General features: G+C 46.0%; 1 protein-coding gene across 5 annotated transcripts in view; it reads left to right on the top strand.

Moving 5' to 3' along the window:
• ZNF304 (zinc finger protein 304) overlaps positions 1-21,308 on the top strand; it is a 42,011-nt gene that overhangs the window by 8,598 nt on the left and 12,105 nt on the right. Inside the window, exons 2-3 of one of the 5 annotated variants that reach the window (XM_051835278.2) lie at positions 1,522-1,648; positions 3,768-3,835. The exons of 1 other annotated variant lie outside the window; for it this stretch is intronic. In XM_051835278.2, coding sequence (XP_051691238.1) covers positions 1,522-1,648; positions 3,768-3,835 — 195 coding nt within the window. Of the gene's footprint in view, positions 1-1,521; positions 1,649-3,767; positions 16,577-20,687; positions 21,172-21,308 lie in introns of those variants that run through there. 3 more of the 5 variants (XM_017337898.3, XM_051835282.2, XM_017337911.3) reach the window with 3 other exon arrangements.

The following is a 21,308-nucleotide window of genomic DNA, read 5'->3' as shown; positions in this document are numbered from 1 at the left end:
TGGAGCTAAGAGTGAGTTGGCAGTGCTCAGGGAACCACAGGTCTTAAGTGTATCTATTGAGAACATAGGACTTAGGTCGGATTCAAGCAGGAATGCTGGGCTGAAGAGCTGGGCCTCTGCTTGGAGTGGAGAAAGCCGCGAAAGACTCAGAGTAGAAGGAGGAAATGATCGAGATGTCTCAGATCTTAATAAGCTCCCTCAAGGGGCCAGTGCTGTGGTGTAGCAGGTAAAGCCGCTGCCTGCAGTGCCGGCACCCATTTGGGTGCTGGTTGGAGTCCCGGCTGCTCCATTTCCATCCAGCTCTCTGCTATGGCCTAGGAAAGCAATAGAAGATGGCCCAAGTGCTTGGGCCCCCTCACCCACGTGAGAGACTCAGAAGAGACTCGTGGCTCCTGGCTTCAGATTGGCGCAGCTCCTGCTGTTGCAGCCATTTGGAGAGTGCGTGAACCAGCAGATGGAAGACCTCTCTCTCTCTCTCTCTCTGCCTCTGCCTCTTTGTAACTCTGCCTTTCAAATAAATAGATAATTTTTTTTTTTAAGCTTCCTCTGGCTTTCAGGGAAACAGACAGACTGTGGGCATGAGGTGGGATTGTCGATGGTATCCTGCCCAGGTGTATGACTGTGAAGGTGAAAGAAGTTGGGGAATCTTTTTTAGTAGGTACCTGGGTTTTCTAGGGAAAGAAAAGAAAGAGTCATGGATGACCCCAGGAAGTGGAGAAATTAATGGCATGAGTAATTTTTAGTAGTTCTAACAGGAGTTAGGTTTGGCCATGTTTAGTTTGAGACGTCCCAAGAACTCTTGAGTTGAGGCCTCTGTTTGAACACAAGATTTAAGTCCTGGGGAGGGGTTCTGTTGGAGAAGTACAAAAGAGACAGCCAGTATATGTAGTGGGGTTGGGCAGTAGGGTCTTCAAGTCATGGTGGCAGTGCCATTAGTGAACTGGAAAGGGGAATCTGAGGACCGAGCGCTGGGCCTGTTGTGGAGGCACATGGGTGGCAGTACTGCATGTTACAGAGACAGAGAGCACTTCCTGGAAACTGCAGAGTGACATGGGGGATGCCGTGGGGGTGCGTGTGGTGTAGGCCAGAAGATTGTCAGTGGCGATGGGGAGTCCACATAGAGGCAGATGTGCTCCGCAGAGTGATGTATATATGTACATGTAGGGAGAACGTGAACTGTCAGCCGTCAGGCCTTGGTATTGCTGGCCTACTGGAGAAGGCTGAGCTAAAGTGTGGTCAGATCTGGGAGGCGTGATCTGAACAACACTTAGGAAAACTGGTTGGCAGGAGAGCGTCTGAACCCTTCATACCAGACCCAGAGTTTGGCAGCATCTAACCTGCCTGGTTTCACCTGTGTGAGAAGAGAGAGAGGCACTCGTGGGACCAAGGTCCGGCATCTCTTCTGAGTTAGGCTGGAGACGAGGGATACTGCGGGCCATAGATATGTAAGTGGATAGAGCGGGCGTGAGGGGTGTTCTGGGAAGACGCTGCCTCTGTGCTCAATTGTCCCCTTCGTGCCAGGGCTGTGTGACCTTTGAGGATGTGTTTGTGTACTTCTCCCCGGAGGAGTGGGAACTCCTTGAGGAGACGCAGAGGTTCCTGTACCGTGATGTGATGCTGGAGAACTTTGCACTTGTGGCCACAGTGGGTAAGTCCCTGCTTTTATCTATTGCTACGTGGCAAATTATTCTCACCTCCCCACCCCCAGTTTAGTGTCTTAAAACAACAAGTACATTACTTCTCAGTTCCAGTGCTCCAGGAATCTGGTCACAGCTGATGTGGGTGCTTTAGGCTCAGTGTCTCTTAGGTATGTCAGTCAAGCTGCCAACTGGAGGTGTCTCATTTGAAGGTGCATCTTGGGAACAGTCCATTTACCAGCTCATTCATGTGGGTCTCTGCAAGGATTTAGTTCTTTGTGGCTTGCTGAATATGAGTTAGTTCCTCGCTGGCTGTTGGCCAGAGGCCTCCCTCTTGTCATGTTGGCCTTTCCATAATGTACCTCGTAACACGAAAGCTGACTTCTTTTTGAGCAAGCGAGCAAGAGAGTGCCCACGACCGAATCCAGAATTGTCATCTAATCTCACAAGTGACAGTCCATCATGTTTACCATATTCAGTTCTTTAGAAATGAGTCAGTTGGGGACGGTGCTGTGGTACAGTGGGTTAAGCTGCTGCCTGCAACACCAGCATCCCGTATGGGTGCCAGTTGGAATCCTGGCTGCTCCACTTCCAATCCATCTCCTTGCTAATGCATCTGGGAAAGCAGCAGAAGTTGGCCTTAATACTGGGGCCCCTGCCCCATGTGAGAGACCCAGAAGAAGCTCCTGGCTTTGGCCTGGCCCAGCCCCAGCTGTTCTGGCCATTTGGGGAGTGAACCTGTGGATGGAAGACACCCCCGCCCCCCAACTCCGCCTTTCATGTAAATAAAATAGATATAAAAAAAAGAAAAGAGCCAGTCCAGCTTATAATCAAGGCAAATCACACAAGGGCAAGAGTAACAGAAGGCAGTGATCATTGGGGGCCATCGTGGAGGCTGGCTTCCACAGTCCTACACTCCTACACTTGTGTTCTTGGTAGTCTGATTCTCCCCAAGACATTCATTCTGTGCAGCTAGATGACTGACTCTTCTTGCCCCCAGCTTAGGTTCACAGAGTAGATGGAACGGGTCCAGTCAGGGCCGGGCCATGTGCAGTGGCCCCTTCCTCTCTGAATAGTCTCACCATCTGCTGCCCCAGATTTGGGGGTTGTTCATTGTGCTCGGCAGATTTGTACAGCTTGGGCACTCATTGGTTGTTACTTTCCTGGCACCTCTGTGTCCTAGGTTCTATCCTCCATTCTTCAGCTGATGTTTCCTGAGGCCTTATTAGGTCAGGAATTATAGGTATTGATATTGTCACTGCTAATGGTAGTTACAGGGCTGATCTTGGTTTTTGTTTATTTTTAACATTTTGGTTCTTCTCTGGGGGTGGATCTGCCAGCACCACTTACCTGCCCTTTTCTTTACATCTTTAATCCTCCAAATCCAATATATTTGCCCAAGTGGAGAGACAGGAAGCCGTGGGTATGTATAGGACAGGTGCCACTTTAGCCACCATTAGAGAGACCTGTAAAAGACTCAGAAAGGCTGAACAGGAGCTAGGGGAGGGTGTTATGTTAGGGATGGGTTCAAATTAAATCTTCAGACTATTCTATAGTCACCAGTGTTTTGTTACCAAGGCCTATAGTGATACTTAATTTCTTTTCCTTCACCATTCTTGGCACTTAGCCTACTTGTCACTTCTCTCCTGTCTTCCACCCTTTGGCTGTTCCCTCAATTCTCTGCCTCCATGTCCCACTCATGCTCCTCTGCTCCCCCTGTAATTCTCTACAACACTGGCCTACCTTCATGTGTCATGAGGTGTGTCCATGAAGTAGTCCTTGGGAGACAGCTACTTAGTTGGATTCAGATTTTGCAGGAGCTGGACATACCCTTCTGCACAGAGCTTAATGCAAAGCCTTCCTGAACTCTTTTGCAGATGAGTAAATAAAGAGACCTCGCCTCTTCTCCCTATCCTGTATACCATCATTAGGACCTCACCTGTTGTTAAGGTTCTTCCACTCTGACTTTTCAGGGCCCAGTATCAACAACCTGCCCTTCCTTAGATTGATTCTGGCTCCCTCATCCTTGTAACAAGCCAATGGACTATTTCATTGAAATATCACACACGTGACGGCTACTGCTTCCCATCAAAGTCAACATGCACTTCACCATCATCTCTTTGTTTTCAGATTGTTGGTGTGGAGCAGACAATGAGGAAGCATCTTCTGAGGACAACAGTGTAGAAGGAGTGTCACAGGTAACAACTCCTGAGTCAGGTCCGTTCATCCAGAGAGCCCCACCATGTGAGATGTGTTCCCCACTCTTGAAAGATGTTTCCCATCTGGCTGAACATCAGGAACCACATCCTCTCCACAAATTATACACATATGAACCATATGGGAGAGGATTCTCATTCAGTGCAAAGTTTTACCAGCAGCAGAAGCAAGATAATATGGACACTTCCTTCCAAGGGGATGGTGGAGGGGCCTCATTTGTGAAGGACCATGCAGTTGAGAAGTTAATGAGACCTCTTAGATGTAGTGAGGAAGAGATGGATTTTCCAGATAGCTCTGGCTTCTTCCAAAACAAGATCAATCCATGCAAAAGGACTGAGTGTGTGGAATCATTCCCACATAGCTCCAGTCTCAGGCAACACCAGGGAGACCATCATGGACAGATGCTTCTCAGTTGCAATAATGATGGAAAAGCCTTCCTGAATACCTGTACTGCCTTTGACAACCAGATGACTCATACTGGGGTGAGACCCTTTAGATGCCTCTCATGTGGAAATGTGTTCAAGGAGAAATCAGCTCTCATTAATCATAGAAAAATTCACAGTGGAGAAACATCTCATGTGTGTAAGGAGTGTGGAAAGGCCTTCGTTCACCTGTCTCACCTAAGAATGCACCAGAAACTTCACATTGGAAAAAGACATTACTCATGCAGTGAGTGCGGGAAAGCCTTCAGTCGCAAAGACACGCTTGTGCAGCACCAGAGAGTTCACACTGGGGAAAGATCTTATGACTGCAGTGCTTGTGGAAAAGCCTACAGCCGGAGCTCCCACCTTGTTCAGCACCAGAGAATTCACACTGGAGAAAGACCCTATAAGTGCAGTGAGTGTGGGAAAGCCTTCAGCCGTAAAGACACACTTGTTCAGCACCAGAGATTTCACACTGGAGAAAGGCCTTATGAGTGCAGTGAATGTGGGAAATTCTTTAGCCAAAGCTCCCACCTTATTGAGCACTGGAGAATTCATACTGGGGCAAGGCCTTATGAATGCATTGAATGTGGGAAATTCTTCAGCCATAATTCTAGCCTTATTAAACACCGGCGAGTCCACACAGGAGCAAGGTCTTATGTGTGCAGCAAGTGTGGGAAAGCCTTCAGCTGTAAAGACACGCTTGTTCAGCACCAGATAATTCACACTGGAGCACGGCCTTATGAATGCAGTGAATGTGGCAAGGCCTTCAGCCGTAAAGACACGCTTGTGCAACACCAGAAAATCCACACTGGAGAAAGGCCGTATGAATGTGGTGAATGTGGAAAATTCTTTAGCCATAGCTCCAACCTTATTGTGCACCAGAGAATTCACACTGGAGCAAAGCCTTATGAGTGCAGTGAATGCGGGAAATGCTTTAGCCACAACTCCAGCCTCATTCTACACCAGAGAGTTCACACTGGAGCAAGGCCTTATGTGTGCAATGAATGTGGAAAAGCCTATATAAGTAGCTCCCACCTTGTTCAGCATAAGAAGGTTCACACTGGAGCAAGACCTTATGAGTGCAGTGAATGTGGAAAATTCTTTAGTCGCAACTCCAGCCTCATTCTACACCAGAGGGTCCACACGGGAGAAAAGCCTTATGTGTGCAATGAATGTGGGAAAGCCTACAGCAGGAGCTCCCATCTGGTTCGTCACCAGAAAGTTCATACTGGAGAAAGGCCTCTTGAGTGCAATAGTTTTGGTGACCCTTAAGCTGCATCTGGTAAACTTGTGTAGTGCCAGACAATTCATACTAGAGAAAAAGGTTTATAAATAAAGAAAATGTGTTATATCCTTGCTCAACCTAATAGGGACTCACACCAGAGAAAAGCTCTAAGAGTAACCTTGATGACAGGACCATCATCCAGCAGATGAACCTTGTACATTCATACATCTATCCTGGAGAGATTCCTAATAAGCACCATGTATGTGGGAAGTTCTCCTAAGGTGCATTGGACATCTAAATGTCCAGGGCTCTTGACAGAGTTATACCACTGCCAGTGCCTGTGGTAGAAGCCATCTTATTGCTACCAGCCTTTGTGTCAATCATTCCATTTTGCTCAGGGAAGGCAGATCTCTGTGCTGTTATTCCTTTCAGGGAGTCATGAGTGTTCTGATCCCATTGAAGGTCCTACTTTATCCCTTGTGATTAGGTTCTGAGTGGATGTGATCCAGCTCTGGCTGAAAGGTTCTAGATGAGGTTTCCTTTTTTCTTTTATTTATTTATTTATTTATTTTTTATTTTTTTGACAGGCAGAGTGGACAGTGAGAGAGAGAGACAGAGAGAAAGGTCTTCCTTTTGCCGTTGGTTCACCCTCCAATGGCCGCCGTGGCCAGCACGCTGCGGCCGGCGCACCGCACTGATCGGATGGCAGGAGCCAGGTACTTATCCTGGTCTCCCATGGGGTGCAGGGCCCAAGTACTTGGGCCATCCTCCACTGCACTCCCGGGCCACAGCAGAGAGCTGGCCTGGAAGAGGGGCAACCGGAACAGAATCTGGTGCCCCGACCGGGACTAGAACCCGGTATGCCGGCGCCGCAAGGCGGAGGATTAGCCTAGTGAGCCGCGGCGCCAGCCAAGAGGTTTCCTTTTTTCATGGACAGTGTTGACTGTAAACATGAGAGCTGTGAATTGTTTATCCTGCTGCCAAATAACTCAGTTTTAGAACTCTGTCCCATGCTGCTGCGTAGTGCAGCATTTACTCATGAGGATTTTGTTAACTGTGTGAGGTGAGTTGAGAGAAGAGATGGGTCTGTCAACAGAAGGGAGGAACATACTTTGTGGGCACAACCTTTGCTGTGTCTCAAAGGGGACCACAGTATTGGAGAACAGTTACGTGGCCTGGATGTGAAATTTCCTGTGAGCTCAGTGTTTATTCTAGAGGGCATAGAAGCAGATTTTCCATTGCTTCTAAAAATGATGTGAGTTGGGTCCTTTGACTGTCACATATGTCTCAGCACTGCTAAGGGATTGCTATCTCCCAGGCTTGCATATAAGCCACTTCCTGATATTCAGGATTCTATAGGCAAGTGCTGTTGACTGTAAGGCCTACAGGGCAAGGTGGGAATTATAATTCGTATAGAAACACTTGAGTTAATGGAACAGGGATCACTGTGACATATGAGATATGTGCATTCTAAAAGAGAATTCACAAATGTTCTTACATTATGGCTATGTGAGATGAGAATGTACGGAAATCCTCAAGACCTCCAGACATCAGGAGTGGCCAAGGCCATTGTTAGAGATAATAATCTAAAGTGTGGTGGGCTTCTCTGCTTCCCTGGGCTATTGACCTTGTGGCCATCACTGCCTAGGTAGGCACACAAGCTCTGACAGGAGAGATCCAGGTATGGGGCTTCTCCGACCCTGCCAGCATTCCTGGTGACTAAGTGGACATGGGCTCCATTGTTCTCTGCTTTTTGCCGACTTTGAGGCAGGGCTCATTCTAAATTGTGGGGAGAGAGATATAGTAGAGCCAAAATAAGTTGGAAGATCTGATTCTCCAAGAGGAATGGTAGATAAGGATTTTGATGGGGAATATTTAGTTCTTAATGATTGATTGAGGTATGGTTAACACACAATCAAATGCAAATATATGAAGTATAAAATGTGCTGTCTGTTTTATCGTATGAAGCCACTATAGTCAAGATAATGAAAGTATCCAACACTATAAAAAGATTCCTTGAGTCCCTTAGTAATCTGTACCTCCCAATTCTTTCTAGCCCTCTTTCAATTCACAAACAGCAGCAAGTGTTTTCTAGAATTTTATAAGTAAAATCATACAATATACTTTTTTGTAGGTGAGATTTCTAGCTTTTGCCACTAACCAAAACTGTTTTGAGATTAATCCATCTTGTTGTATGATTCAAGTTTATTCATTTGCATTACTTGGTTTTTCATTGCATACTATAATTTTTCTTGTTGTTTTGCTTTTATGCATTCAGTTAATGGCTATTTGAGTTGTTTCCAGTTTTTGACTGTTAAAATAAGGCTGCTGTGAAGTACCCTATTAAGAATATGTTTTATCTTGTAAGAAAATGCCAGTGACTATACCAATTTGCATTACACCCAGCAATGAATGAGTTTCTGCTGTTCCAGGTTCTTTTCAACATTTGACATTGTTAGTGTTTTTGGATTTATGTGAAGTGTTATGTCGTTGTTGCTTAATTGTAGTTCCCTAATGACACACCATGAACATCTTTTCATATTCTTTCAACAATGTCCAGCAGAGCAGAAGTTTTAAATTTAATCAAGTTTCATGAACCTAATTGTTCTTTCATGGATTATATTTTGGTGTTGTATTTAAAAAGTTATTGCCAAACCCAAGGTCACCTACGTTTTCTCTGACAATATCTTCTAGGAGTTTTTCTAGTTTTGTTTTCTATATTCAGGGCCTATAATCTTGAGTAAATATTTGTGAAGGCTATAAGGTGTGTTTCTAGATTCATTTTTTTAAAACATGAAGTGTCTAGTAGTTCTAGCACTATTTATTGAAATTCCATTGAATTCTCTTCAATCCTTTGAAAAAAATGCATTTGTGTGCATCTATTATAGGGCCCTCTATCCCAAGTCTCTGCATGTATTGAGATATGTAGTATTTTGGTGTTTTTGGTTTTTATATATATGGTGTCTTAATTGATTTTCTAATGTTAAACCAACCTTGCATTCCTGAGACAGATCTCTGGTCATCCTTTATATTTGTTGAAAAATTAATATTAATGATACTTTGTTCACGTATTTTTATCTACACTGATGAAGGATAGTTGGTTTGTAGTTTTCTTGTGATGTCTCTGACTTTGCTATCAGGATAACTTAGACCCCATAGTCTGATTTGGGAAATGTTTCCTCCTTTATTTTCTGGAGGAATTTGTAAATGGTTAATGATTTTTTTTTTTTTTTAATTTTGACAGGCAGAGTTAGACAGTGAGAGAGACAGAGAGAAAGGTCTTCCTTCTGTTGGTTTACCCCACAAATGGCTGCTGTGGTTGGCGAGCTGCGCTGATCCGAAGCCAGGTGCTTCCTCCTGGTCTCCCATGCGGGTTCAGGGGCCCAAGCACTTGGGCCATCCTCCACTGCCTTCCCAGGCCACAGCAGGGAGCTGGACTGGAAGAGGAGCAACCAGGACTAGAACCCAGTGCCCATATGGGATGCTGGTGCTGCAGGTGGAGGATTAACCAAGTGAGCCACGGCGCCAGGCCCTGGTTAGTGATATTTTTTAAATGTTTGATAGAATTTACAAGTAAAGGTATTTGAGCCTGAGATTTTCTTGTGAGAATATGTTTGATGAGAAATTACTTAGAGGTAGGTGTTTGGCACAACTGTGAAGATACCTTTTGGGGGGACAGAGTTCTGCTGTAGGGGATTAAAATGCTGTTGTGACACTGGCATCCTGTATCACAGTGCTGGATTGAGTCTCAGCTGCTCCTGTTCTAATCCAGCTTCTTACTAATGTACTTGGAAGGGCAATGGAAGATGGCCCAAATACTTGAGCCTCTGTCATCTCTGTGGGAGACCAGGATGGAGTTGCTGGCTCCTGGCTGAGCCCTGGTTGTGTCATTTGGAGAGCAAACCAGCACTTGGAATATCAATCACTCAGTCAGTCTCTCCCTTTCAAATAAGTCAACCTTAAAAAAAAAAAACAAACAAAGATGGGAGCCAGCATGGTGTTTTTGGTTTTTATATATATGGTGTCTTAATTGATTTTCTGATGTTAAACCAACCTTGCATTCCTGAGACAGATCTCTGATCATGATGTATAATCCTTTACATTTGTTGAAAAATTAATATTAATGATACTTTATCCACGTATGGTTAAGCCATTGCTTTCAAAGTTGGCATCCCATATTGGAGCACTTGCTTGAGTCCTGGCTACTCTTTCCAATCTGGCTCCCTGCTAATGTGCCTGTGGAAGCAGTGGAGGATGACCCAAGTGTCTGGACCGGCCTTGGCTATTACGGCCATTTGGGGGGTGAACGAGTAGATGGAAGATCAGTCTCTTTTCATTTCAAATAAATAAAAAAAATACACATAAACACATATGTACATCAATAATAATAATAATAATAATAAAAGATGTTTCTGGGGATCCCTCTAACCCATATCAGTGTTCAGAGTGCCTGGGTTTAAGTCCCAACTCTGCTTCCAGTTCCAACTCTGAATTTGCACTCTGGGAGGCAGCAGGTGATGGCTCAAGTACTTGGGTTCCTACCACCCACATGGAGACCCAGATGGGCTTCTGGGATCCTGGCTTCAGCCTGGACCAACCCTGACCAGGAGGGCCATTTGGGGAGTTTCTGTCTCTGCCCCTCTTCTTTTCAGATAAATAAAAAGGAGAAAAAAATAATATTGCTTGGGATACCTGCATCCCACATTGGAGTGTCTGGGTTCAAGTCTCAGCTCTGATTCCTTTTTTTTTTTTTTTTTTTTTAAGGTTTATTTTATTTATTTGAAAGAGTCACAGAGAGAGAGGCAGAGAGACAGAGAGGTCTTCTATCTGCTGGTTCACTCCCCAAATGGCCACAACAGCTGAAGCTATGCCTATCTGAAGCCAGGAGCCATATGGGATGCTGGTACTGCATGTGGCAGCTTTACCCACTATGCCACAGTGCCGGATCCATCTTCAGTTTTGTTTTATTTATTTACTTGAAAGAGTTACACAGAGAAGGAGAGGTAGAGAGAAAGAGGTCTTACATCTGCTGGTTCACTCCCCAGTTGGCCGCAATGGTTGGAACTGTGCCAGTCCGAAGCCAGGAGCCAAGAATTCCTCCAGGTCTCCCACATGGGTGCAGGGGCCCAAGGACTTGGGCTATTCTCCATTGCTTTTCAAGGCCATAGCAGAGAGCTTGATCAGAAGTGGAGCAGCCGGGACAGGAACCAGCACCCATATGGGATGCTGGCACTGCAAGTGGCAGCCTCACCCACTACACCACAGTGCCAGCCCACCCCCCCACCTCAGCTCTGCTTCTAATTCCAGCTTCCCTCTAATTTGCACTCTGGGAGATAGCTTGTAACAGGTCAAGTTCTTGGGTCCATGCCACCCACATGGAAGACCCAGGCTGAGTTCCAGAGTCATAGCTTCAACCTGACCCAACCCAGCTGTTGTAGGCATTTAGGGAGTAAACTAGCAATGAAAGATTTCTCTGTATGTGTTTTTCTGCCTTTCAAATAAAATGAAAATGAGGGCCCAGCGTTGCGGTTTTATGGATAAAGCTTTCACTTGCAATGCCATAAAGGTGTGGTTCATGTCCTAGTCATTGCAATTCTGATCCACCTCCCTGCTAATGGCCTGGGAAAAGCAGTGAAGATGCCCAGTGCTTGGGCCCTGCACCCATGTGGGAGACCTGGGAGAAGCTCCTGGCTCCTGGCTTCAGCCTCTCCCAGCCCCAGTCATTTTGTCCATCTGGGGAGCGAACACACAGATGGAAGATCTCTGTCTTTCCCTCTTTCTATAACTCTTTCAAATAAATAAATAAATTTTTAAAAAAAATGAAAATGAATAAAGTTACTTACTCTAGTTCTATATACTAATTGTTAAGTCACTCTTGATCACTTTGATATGTTCTGAATATACCCCTGCCCAGAATTCCTGAATTGAAACCTTAGCATCAGTGCATCCCCATCAAAAGAGGAGTTGATTAAATCAAGTGAGTGGGTCCTCGTGAGTAGAGTTAGTGCCCTTGAAAAGAGGTTTGAGGGAGCCGTTCACTTGTGCCAGCAGAGGACAGAGAAGGTGCCGTCTAAAGCAGAGAGCAAACCCTTACCAGACACTGAATTCCTGTTGCTTTCATCATGGACTTTCTAGCCAGTAAGACTGAGAAATAAATTTATTTTTATTTTTTAAGATTTATTTATTTATTTGGAAGTCAGAGTTATACAGAGAAAGAAGGAGAGGCAGAGAGAGAGACCGAGGTCTTCCATCTGCTGGTTCACTCCCCCAGTTGTCCGCAGTGGACGGAGCTGCACTGATCTGAAGCCAGGAGCCTCCTCCTGGTTTCCCACATGGATGCAGGGGCCCAAGGACTTGGGCCATCTTCTACAGCTTTCCCAGGCCACAGCAGAGAGCCGGATTGGAAGTGGAGCAGCCGGGACTTGAACTGGTGCCCATATGGGATGTCAGCATTGCAGATGATGGCTTAACCCGTTATGCCACAGTGCCGGCCTCAATATATTTATTTTTCTTTAAAGGTTTATTTATCTATTTATTTGAGAGGCAGAGTTACAACAGAGAGAGAGAGAGAGAGAGGTGCACTCCCCAAATGGCTGCAGCAGCCGGAGCTGGGCCAGGCTGAAGCCAGGGACCAGGAGCTTCTTTCTGATGTCCCACATTGGTGCAGGGGCCTAAGCACTTGGGCCATCCTCCACTGCTTTCCCAGGCCAATTAGCAGGGAGGTGGATGGGAAGTGGAGCAGCCAGGACTCAAACTGGCACCCATAGGTGATGCCAGCACTGCAGGCAGAGTCTTAACCTACTACACCATAGCACCAGCTCCAAATGTATATTTCTTATAAATACCCAGCATAGAGTATATTGTCATAATAGCCCAAGTAGACTAAGAGACAGTATCTTTGTGTATTTCAACTAAATTTTCTGATTTTGGCAGAATGGGGGGGTGCAGATAAATTTTTAATTTATTTGACAGGTAAAGTTACAGACAGACAGAGAGAGAGAGACAAAGAGAAAGGTCTTCCTTCCATTGGTTCACTTCCCAAATGGCTGCCACGGCTGGCACTGTGCCGATCCGAAGCCAGGAGCCAGGTGCTTCCTCATGGTCTCCCACGCAGTTGCAGGGGCAGGGGCCCAAGCACTTGGGCCATCCTCCACTGCCCTTCTGGGCCACAGCAGAGAGCTGGACTGGAAGAGGAACAACCGGGACTAGAACCCGGCACCCATATGGAGTGCCGGCACCGCAGGCGGAGGATTAACCAAGTGAGCCATCACACTGACTCCAGATAAAGAATATTCTTAATGGGGCTGGCACTGTGGCACAGCAGGCTAGCCTGCAGCGTGCATTGTCAACAGCCATATGGGTGTCGGTTTGAATCCTGACTGCTCAACTTCCAATCTCTCCCTGCTAATGTGCCTGGGGAAGCAGAAGAAGATGGCTCAAGTCCGTGGGCCCTTGCACCCATGTGAGAGACCCAAAAGAAGTGCCAGGCTCCTAGCTTTGACCTGGCCCAGCCCTGGCCATTGTGGCCATTTGGGGAGTGAACCAGCAAGTGGGAGATCTTTTTCTGCTTCTCCTCCTCTTTCTGTAACTCTGCCTTTTAAATAAATAAAAGATTTATTTGTTTATTTGAAACTCAGGGTTAGAATCAGGGAGGGACAGAGAGAGCCTCTGTCCTCTGTGTGTTCCCCAGTTGGCCACAATGGCCTGGGCTGGGTCAGGCTGAAGGCAGGAGCCAGGAACTTCATCTGGGAATTTCACATGTGTGTACCTATTCAAATGATGTGTGATTTTTGTTCTTCATTTTATGGATGGGATGAATCATATTTTTGACCTGCATATTTTGAATTATCCTTATATCCCTGGGATAAATCTCACTTGATCATGATGTAGAATCTTTGTGATATGCTGTTGGATCGAGTTTGTTAGTATTTTGTTGGGATTTTCTATATCTGTATTCATCAAGGACAGTGGTCTCTAGTTTCCTTTGTGTGTGTGTCTTTTTCTGGTTTTGGTATTAGCACTGTTAAGTGGCCTTGTAGAATAGTTTGACAAAACTACCTTCCCAGTTTTCGAAAATAGTCTGAAAAGAATTAGAATTTATTCTTCTTTAAAGGTTTTGTAGGCATATACATTTAGCCTAACAATTAAGGTGTCGGTTAAGATGCCTGCATCCCGTATCAGAGAACGTGGGTTACTTAGCCGGCTCCGGCTCCTGCTCCTAACTCCATCTTCCTGCCACAGCAGGCTGAGTGATTCTGTTCCTGCTGCCTACGTGGAAGAGCTGGGTTGAATTCCTGGCTACTAGCTTCAGTCCAGCCAGTCCTGGAGATTCCTCCCCACCCCCCACCGTTGATAAGTGATTTGAATAAGTACGAATTAAAATAAAACTTTTAGCATTCAGTATTGAAGCAGTCAGACCCTGGACTTTTCTTTCATTAGGAGATTTAAAATTGCTTCTTTAATTCTTGTAATTATTGGTCTATTTAAATTTTCTTTTTAAAAATTACTTTTATTTGAAAGAAAGTTACAGAGAGAAAGGGGAGAAAGAGAGGAGAGAGATCTTCTATCCGCTGGTTCACTGTCCAAATGACTGCAATGGCCAGGGCTGGCCAGTTTGGAGCCAGGAGCCAGAACTCCATCCAGGTCTCCCACGTGGTTAGCAGAGACCCAAGCTTGTGGGCCGTCTTCTGCTGCTTTCTCAGTTGGATTGGCAGGCTTCAAAGTGGAACAGGTGCAACTTGAACTGGCACCCGTATGGGATGCCAGCATTGCAGGCAGAGGCTTAGATCACTGTGTCCCCCAATGCCGGCCCCTTAATTTTCTGTTTTTTTTTTTATTTGATCTTGGTAGGCTGTATATGTACATGGATTTAACCATTTTTTCTAGTTTCCCGATTTTTAAAAAGATTTTTAAATTTCTTCATTTATTTGAAAGGCTGAGGAGGGGAGATGGAGCGAGAGAGAGAGAGAAAAATGGAAGGAGAGAGACAGAAAGAGCTTCCACCCAGACTCACTTCCCAGATAGCCAGTTCTGGGCCAGGCTGAAGCCAGGAGCCAGGAGCTCAGTCTGGGCCCCCCATGTGGATGTTAGAGACTCAGATACTTGAGTCATCTTCCACTGCTTTCCCAGGCCCATTATCATGGAGCTGGATCAGAAGTTGAGCAGCTGAGATGCAAACTGGCACTCTGATCTGGGATGCTCGATGCTGGCATTGCAAGCTTAACCCTCTGCACCCAATGCCAGCCCGTAGTTTTCTAATTTGTTAGTGTAATATATAACTGTCCTTATAGTTTATTATGATCCTTTGGTATCCATTGTATTGTCCTTTTTGTTCTTAATTTTATTTGTGTGTTTTCATTTTTTAAAGATATATGTACTTATTTGAAAGGCAGAATTACAGAGAGAGGGAGAGATAGAGACAGTTTTCCATGCACTGGTTCACTCCCCGAATGACTGCAATGGCTGGGTCTGGGTCAGGCCATAGCCAGAAGCCTAGATCTCCCTCTGGGTCTCCCGCTTGGGTGGCAGGGGTCCAGGCACTGAGACCATAGGTGCTTTCCTAAGTGCATTAGCAGGGAGCTCGATCAGAAGTAGAGCAGCTGCGCCTCGAACCAGAGTTCATTTGGGATGCCTGTGTTGCAGGCGGTGGTTTAACCCACTGTGCCACAACACCAGCTCCTCCCTCTTTTCTTTGTTCTTGCTAAAGTTTAAAAATTGTCTGTCTCAAAAGATCAGTTTTTGTTTTGCTAATCTTTTGCATTTTTATCTTGATTTTGTTTATTTGTTCTGATCTTTATTATTTATTTCCTTCTAGTAATGTTTTTTTATCTTGCTGTTTGGGGTCCTTTAGTTACATTCTTTAAGAAAATCTTACTTTTTTAGGCTGACGCAGCGGCTCAATAGGCTAATCCTCCACCTGCGGCACTGGCACACCGGGTTCTGGTCCCAGTCAGGGCACCAGATTCTGTCCCGGTTGCCCCTCTTCCAGGCCAGCTCTCTGCTATGGCCCAGGAGTGCAGTGGAGGATGGCCCAAGTACTTGGGCCCTGCACCCCATGGGAGACTAGAAGAAGCACCTGGCTCCTGGCTTCGGATCTGCGCAGTGCACCGGGCGCAGCGTGTTGGCCGTAGCGGCCATTGGGGGATGAACTAACAGAAAAGGAAGATCTTTCTCTCTGTCTCTGTCTCTCACTGTCCACTCTGCCTGTCCAAAAAAAAAAAAAAAAAAAAAAATCTTACTTTTTTGATATAGGTATTCATTGTCATAAACTTTTTTAAAAATGTGGATTTTGACGTATCTCATGGGTTTTGATATGTGATGTTTCATTTGTTTTAGGAAATGTTTTTTAATTTCTTAAATGACCATTTGGTCACTTAGGAGCATGTGTTTAATTTACATGTATTTGTATAGTGTTCATTCTTCTGTTGTTGATTGTTTGTTGTGGAACATCAGGTTAAGCTGCACTTGGCAATGCCAGCATCCCATATCACAGTGTTGGTTTAAGTCCTGGCTCCTCTGCTTCTGATCCAGCTTACCGCTAATGTGCCTGGGAAGGCAACAGAGGGTGGCCCAAGTACTTGGGCCCCTGCCACAGATGTGGGAGACCCGGATGGAATTACAGGCTCCTGGCTTTAGTCTGATTAGTCCTAGCTATCGTGGCCACTTGGGGAATGGACCAGCAGAAAGAAGAGCTCTCTCTCTCCATCTCCATCTTCCTTCCCTCCCTTTCTTTGTCACTCTGCCTTTCAAATGTATGAATCTAAACATAAAAATGTCATGTTATGTAAAACTCAGAACATGTTGTCAAAATGTCATGTAACCCTTTGTTTGAAGTGTTTTGCTTGTTACCACCAAAAATACTTGTTGAACAAGTCATGAAAGCCACTTCTTTGTATTGTGTGCAATATTTGGAGGATATCATATTTACCCAATGTCCAATTTAAAGGAGACTTTATATATGTATGTATGTAAAAGATAATATATTGTTCCAGTGTCCTATTTATAGGACCATCTGTATTTTCATTTTTGGTGATAATAAAGTATATATAGCTCTACATATAATTTCCAACCTATTTTAGTGCACCTGTGTCAATTGTGTTTTAATATTCACAGAATTGAAAACTTGGAACTTAATGGGTCAATAATTGCCCACTGAGAAAGTTCACAAATTTTGAGGTGCATTTGTTGTACAAAAAAATTGATAGTACAACTTCCACAAGAATTGAAAATGCGTTTTGCGGCCGGCGCCACGGCTCACTAGGCTAATCCTCCGCCTGCGGCGCCGGCACACCAGGTTGTAGTCCCGGTCGGGGCGCTGGATTCTGTCCCGGTTGCCCCTCTTCCTGGCCAGCTCTCTGCTATGGCCAGGGAGTGCAGCGGAGGATGGCCCAAGTACTTGGGCCCTGCACCCCATGGGAGACCAGGATAAGTACGTGGCTCCTGCCATCGGATCAGCGCGGTGCGCCGGCCGCGGTGGCCATTGGAGGGTGAACCAACGGTAAAGGAAAACCTTTCTCCCTGTCTCTCTCTCTCACTGTCCACTCTGTCAAAAAAAAAAAAAAATACGTTTTGCAATGTCATGTCTTGTTTAGCTACTTTTAAAGTCTAAGTTTATAATAAACTCGTTAAGAATAAATTGAACTTGATTTCTGATGGAGAAAAATGAACTTGTTTGCCTGCAAAGCAGAGAGCTGTGCCAGGCAGTGTCTTCCAACAAAGCCCAAACCACTGTTACAGTCTCTTGGGAAGCCTGACCTTGAGGGACTGGGGAGTTTCAGAAGCTGCAATTTTGAAGTTTTTCAGGTTTTCTAGTGTGATCACAGCTGCTGAAAAATTGACTGATAAACAGGGTCACTGAGTTTAGGCTCTTGCTGATTGGTTGTTGCCTATGAATACTGGGCTGTCATGGATTCTTTGTCTTTCAGGACTGGGACTTTCTCTATTACCAGAATTTTAGAAGCTTGATCTATCAGTGATTTGATGGATTTTTTTTTTTTTTTTTTTACAGGCAGAGTAGACAGTGAGAGAGAGACAGAGAGAAAGGTCTTCCTTTGCCGTTGGTTCACCCTCCAATGGCTGCCGTGGCCGGCGCGCTGTGGCTGGCGCACCGCGCTGATCCGAAAGCTGGAGCCAGGTACTTACCCTGGTCTCCCATGGGGTGCAGGGCTCAAGGACTTGGACCATCCTCCACTGCACTCCCTGGCCACAGCAGAGAGCTGGCCTGGAAGAGGGGCAACCGGGACAGAATCCGGCGCCCCGACTGAGACTAGAACCCCGTGTGCCAGTGCCGCTAGGCGGAGGATTAGCCTAGTGAGCCACGGTGCCGGTGATTTGATGGATTTTAAGAGATTAATTACTGGGGTGAGGTTATTGTTGACTGTCTGACTTGCAAAGCATATGAAGTTATCCAAAGTTATACGTAAACAATGAGTCAGAGAAAGACTTCCTTTATTAAACACCACAAATAAGCAATTTAATTTTGCATCTCCCTCTTTTTTAATCTTCCCGTAACCAAACCTTCAGAAAGACCATAGGTATTTTCTATATTTTTATTTGGGGTGTATAATTTTAAGCTAATATTGACACTAAATGATTCAGTTACCAATTACAGTGAGATAAATAGCTCTAAATGTTGACGTTTGTGATGTATTGCTAAATACAGGATATGTATGCCATCCTGACAAGTCAACACAGGATTCAGGACAAAATTATCAAATATAGAATGTTTTTGAATTATATCCGGGTCTAATTTATAAAGCTGAGTTGAGAGGCTGGCATTGTGGTGTAGTGGGTAAGGCCACTGCTTGCAATGCCAGCATTCCACATGCGTACTGGTTCTAGACCTGGCTGCTCCACTTGCACCTAGCTGCTCCACTTCTGATCCAGATCTCTGCTAATGTGCCTGGGTAATCAGTGGAAGATGACCCAAGTGCTATATAAAGTTGAGTTAGAGTGACAATACCATTGAAAGAAAAGTGTTTTTTGTGTTTTAAGATTTATTTATTTTTGACAGAGTGGAGAGTGAGAGAGAGACGGAGAGAAAGGTCTTCCTTTTCCGTTGGTTCACCCCCCCCCAATGGACTCTGCGGCCGGCGTGCTGCAGCCAGCGCACTGCGCGCTGATCTGAAGCCAGGAGCCAGGTGCTTCTCCTGGTCTCCCATGCGGGTGCAGGGCCCAAGCAATTGGGCCATCCTCCACTGCACTCCCGGGCCACAGCAGAGCTGGACTGGAAGAGGAGCAACCTGGAAAGAATCCAGCGCCCAGACCGGGACTGGAACCCGGTGTGCCGGCACCACAGATGGAGGATTAGCCAAGTGAGCCGCGACGCTGGCCTATTTATTTATTTGAAAGAGAGTTAAGGAGAAAGAGGGAGGAGGAAAGGAGGCAGGGAGAGAGAGAGCACAATATCCTTCTGCTGGTTCACTCCTTAAATGACCACAACAGCCATGTCTAGCCATGTCTGGGCCAGATGGAAACCAGGAGTCAGGAACTCCATCCTCTTTTCCCACATAGGTAGTAGGGTCCCAAGTACTTGGGCCATCTTCTGTTGCCTTCTCTGGCACATTAGCGGGGAGTTGGATTAGAAACAGATCAATTGAGACTCGAACTGGCCCTCCAATATAGAATGCCAGCATCACCAGTGGAGCTTAACCCACTGCACCACAACACCTTCCCCTGATAGGAAAAGCTTAATGTTATCGTTTCGGAAAGTAAATGCACTGCACACACCACACAGGCCACAAGAGATCTCATCATTTGAAAAATGCAGCAGAGACAGAAGAGGAACTAGGATCCTGCCTTCATGACTAAAAGAATGTTATTGGGTGGAGGTGGGGAGACATCCTCATCTGCATTGGACAGGAAGGGAATATACCCGTTAGGGTTTGCTTTGCAGAGGTAGGGGCTTGTAATACTTGTAATATAGATTTCAGGTATCTTAGTAACTTGCAAGAAAGAGAAGTAAACAACTTTGGTCTTGTGGTTAGTGATTAAAAATACAGAACTTGGGATGGCGCCGTAGTGCAGTGGTTAATCCTCCACCTGCGGTGCCGGCATCCCATATGGGCGCTGGTTCTAGTCCCGGCTGCTCCATTTCTGATCCATCTCTCTGCTATGGCCTGGGAAAGCAGTAGAGGATGGACCAAGTCCTTGGGACCCTGCACCTGCATGGGGGACCCAGAAGAGGCTCCTGCTCCTGGCTTGGGATCAGTGCAGCTCCAGCCGTTGCGACCATTTTGGGGTGAACCAACGGAAGGAAGACCTTTCTCTGTCTCTCCCTCTCACTGTAACTCTACCTTTCAAATGAATAAATAAAAAAAAAAAAACTTTAAAAAAATACATAACCTAAGAGAACACAGGTACTAAGAGAACACAGATAAATCCTATGTGTACAGAGCACTGTCAACCCTACTCCCAACGTTTCCAGCATGTTCTACCATTCTGAAACAACACATCACCACATTGCTTCCTTGTTCATTTACACTTTTGTGGTGAGTCATTCATTATCTCTGCTTCTCCCATCATACAGCTAATGAAAATAAAACACCCGCATTTTGTAGACAAATGCATATGTGTAGAGAAGGTTCTAGCACAGCCACAGGCTCAGACTTCATTCTCTGGCTTCCTAGACTTCACCCTCTTAAACTTCACTGAGATCTTTATTTTTACGTGGCACAGGTACATTTCTGTAGAACTGTTTCTGCAACTTCCTTTAAATAACTACACAATGGCCAGTGCCACAGCTCACTAGGCTAATCCTCTGCCTGCGGCGCTGATACTCCGGGTTCTAGTCCTGGTTGTGGCGCTTGTTCTGTCCGTAGTAGGCTATGCTTCCGCCTGCAGTACCAGCTGCTCCACTTCCGATCCAGCCCTCTGCTGTGGCCTGGGAAAACAGTGGAAGATGGCCCAAGTGCTTGGGCGCCTGCACCCATGTGGGAGACCCAGAAGGAGCTCCTGGTTTCGGACTGGCCCAGCTCCAGCTGTTGTGGCCATTTGGGGAGTGAACCAGCAGATGGAAAACCTCTCTCCACTTCTCAAATAAATCAGTCTTTAAAAAAATTATAAACAAATGACGTTTTGAGTGGTTACAATGTGCCCTTATGGCATGAAAATTTTGAAATAATACATCCTTAAGATTTGCGTGAATATCCTTTTACTATATCCAAGAAAATCTAGGTGTGTCGCCTTTAAGAAACAGCCGCGCTCCGTCCTTTTTGTGGAGCCCTGGAACTCCATTTCCCAGAGTCCCCCACGGGGCACTACGTATTTATCCCTAGTAGGAGGGACGAACGGGCTAACAGACGTGCAGGAAGCGTAGGAACTACACAACCCAGAATTCCGTGGGGCGGACAGGACTGAGCCAATGCGGACCTGAGAGTCGACGCTTGCGTGCGTGCACGTCACGTGAGGGCAGTACTTCCGGCGTCCTCCTGGGAGCTGCCATTTTTGTTGCTCTATGGTTGCTTTAACGTTTCGGGCCGTGGAGCGCTTGGTTGTCACCTAGGCGACGGGGAGGCAAAGCAAGCTAAGAAGTTTGGTTCCCACTGCTAAGAGGCGAGCGTGCCCGGGCTGAGAACGGCGTGGCCCCGTCGCCGTCGCGATTGCCGGCCGCTCTCTGCCCTGTTCTCCGGCTCGGTTGGCGGAGGCCGTCCCCATGAACTCGACTCCGGTGGGTCTGCGTTCCCAGGCCCGCACCCGAGTGCTAAGGCTCGGATGGAGGGGCGCCTTCTCGGTTCACTGTGTCCAGAGGAGACGGGCGCTGTTGTGTGGGTGCTTCTATTTCAGTCATGATGAGGTGCGAGGGAG

Source organism: Oryctolagus cuniculus, chromosome 18 (genome assembly GCF_964237555.1).
Source record: "Oryctolagus cuniculus chromosome 18, mOryCun1.1, whole genome shotgun sequence".
NCBI classification, from domain to species: Eukaryota; Metazoa; Chordata; class Mammalia; order Lagomorpha; family Leporidae; genus Oryctolagus; species Oryctolagus cuniculus.
The sequence above is the reverse complement of the archived record's forward strand: the minus strand, read 5'-3'. Positions and strand labels throughout refer to the sequence as shown.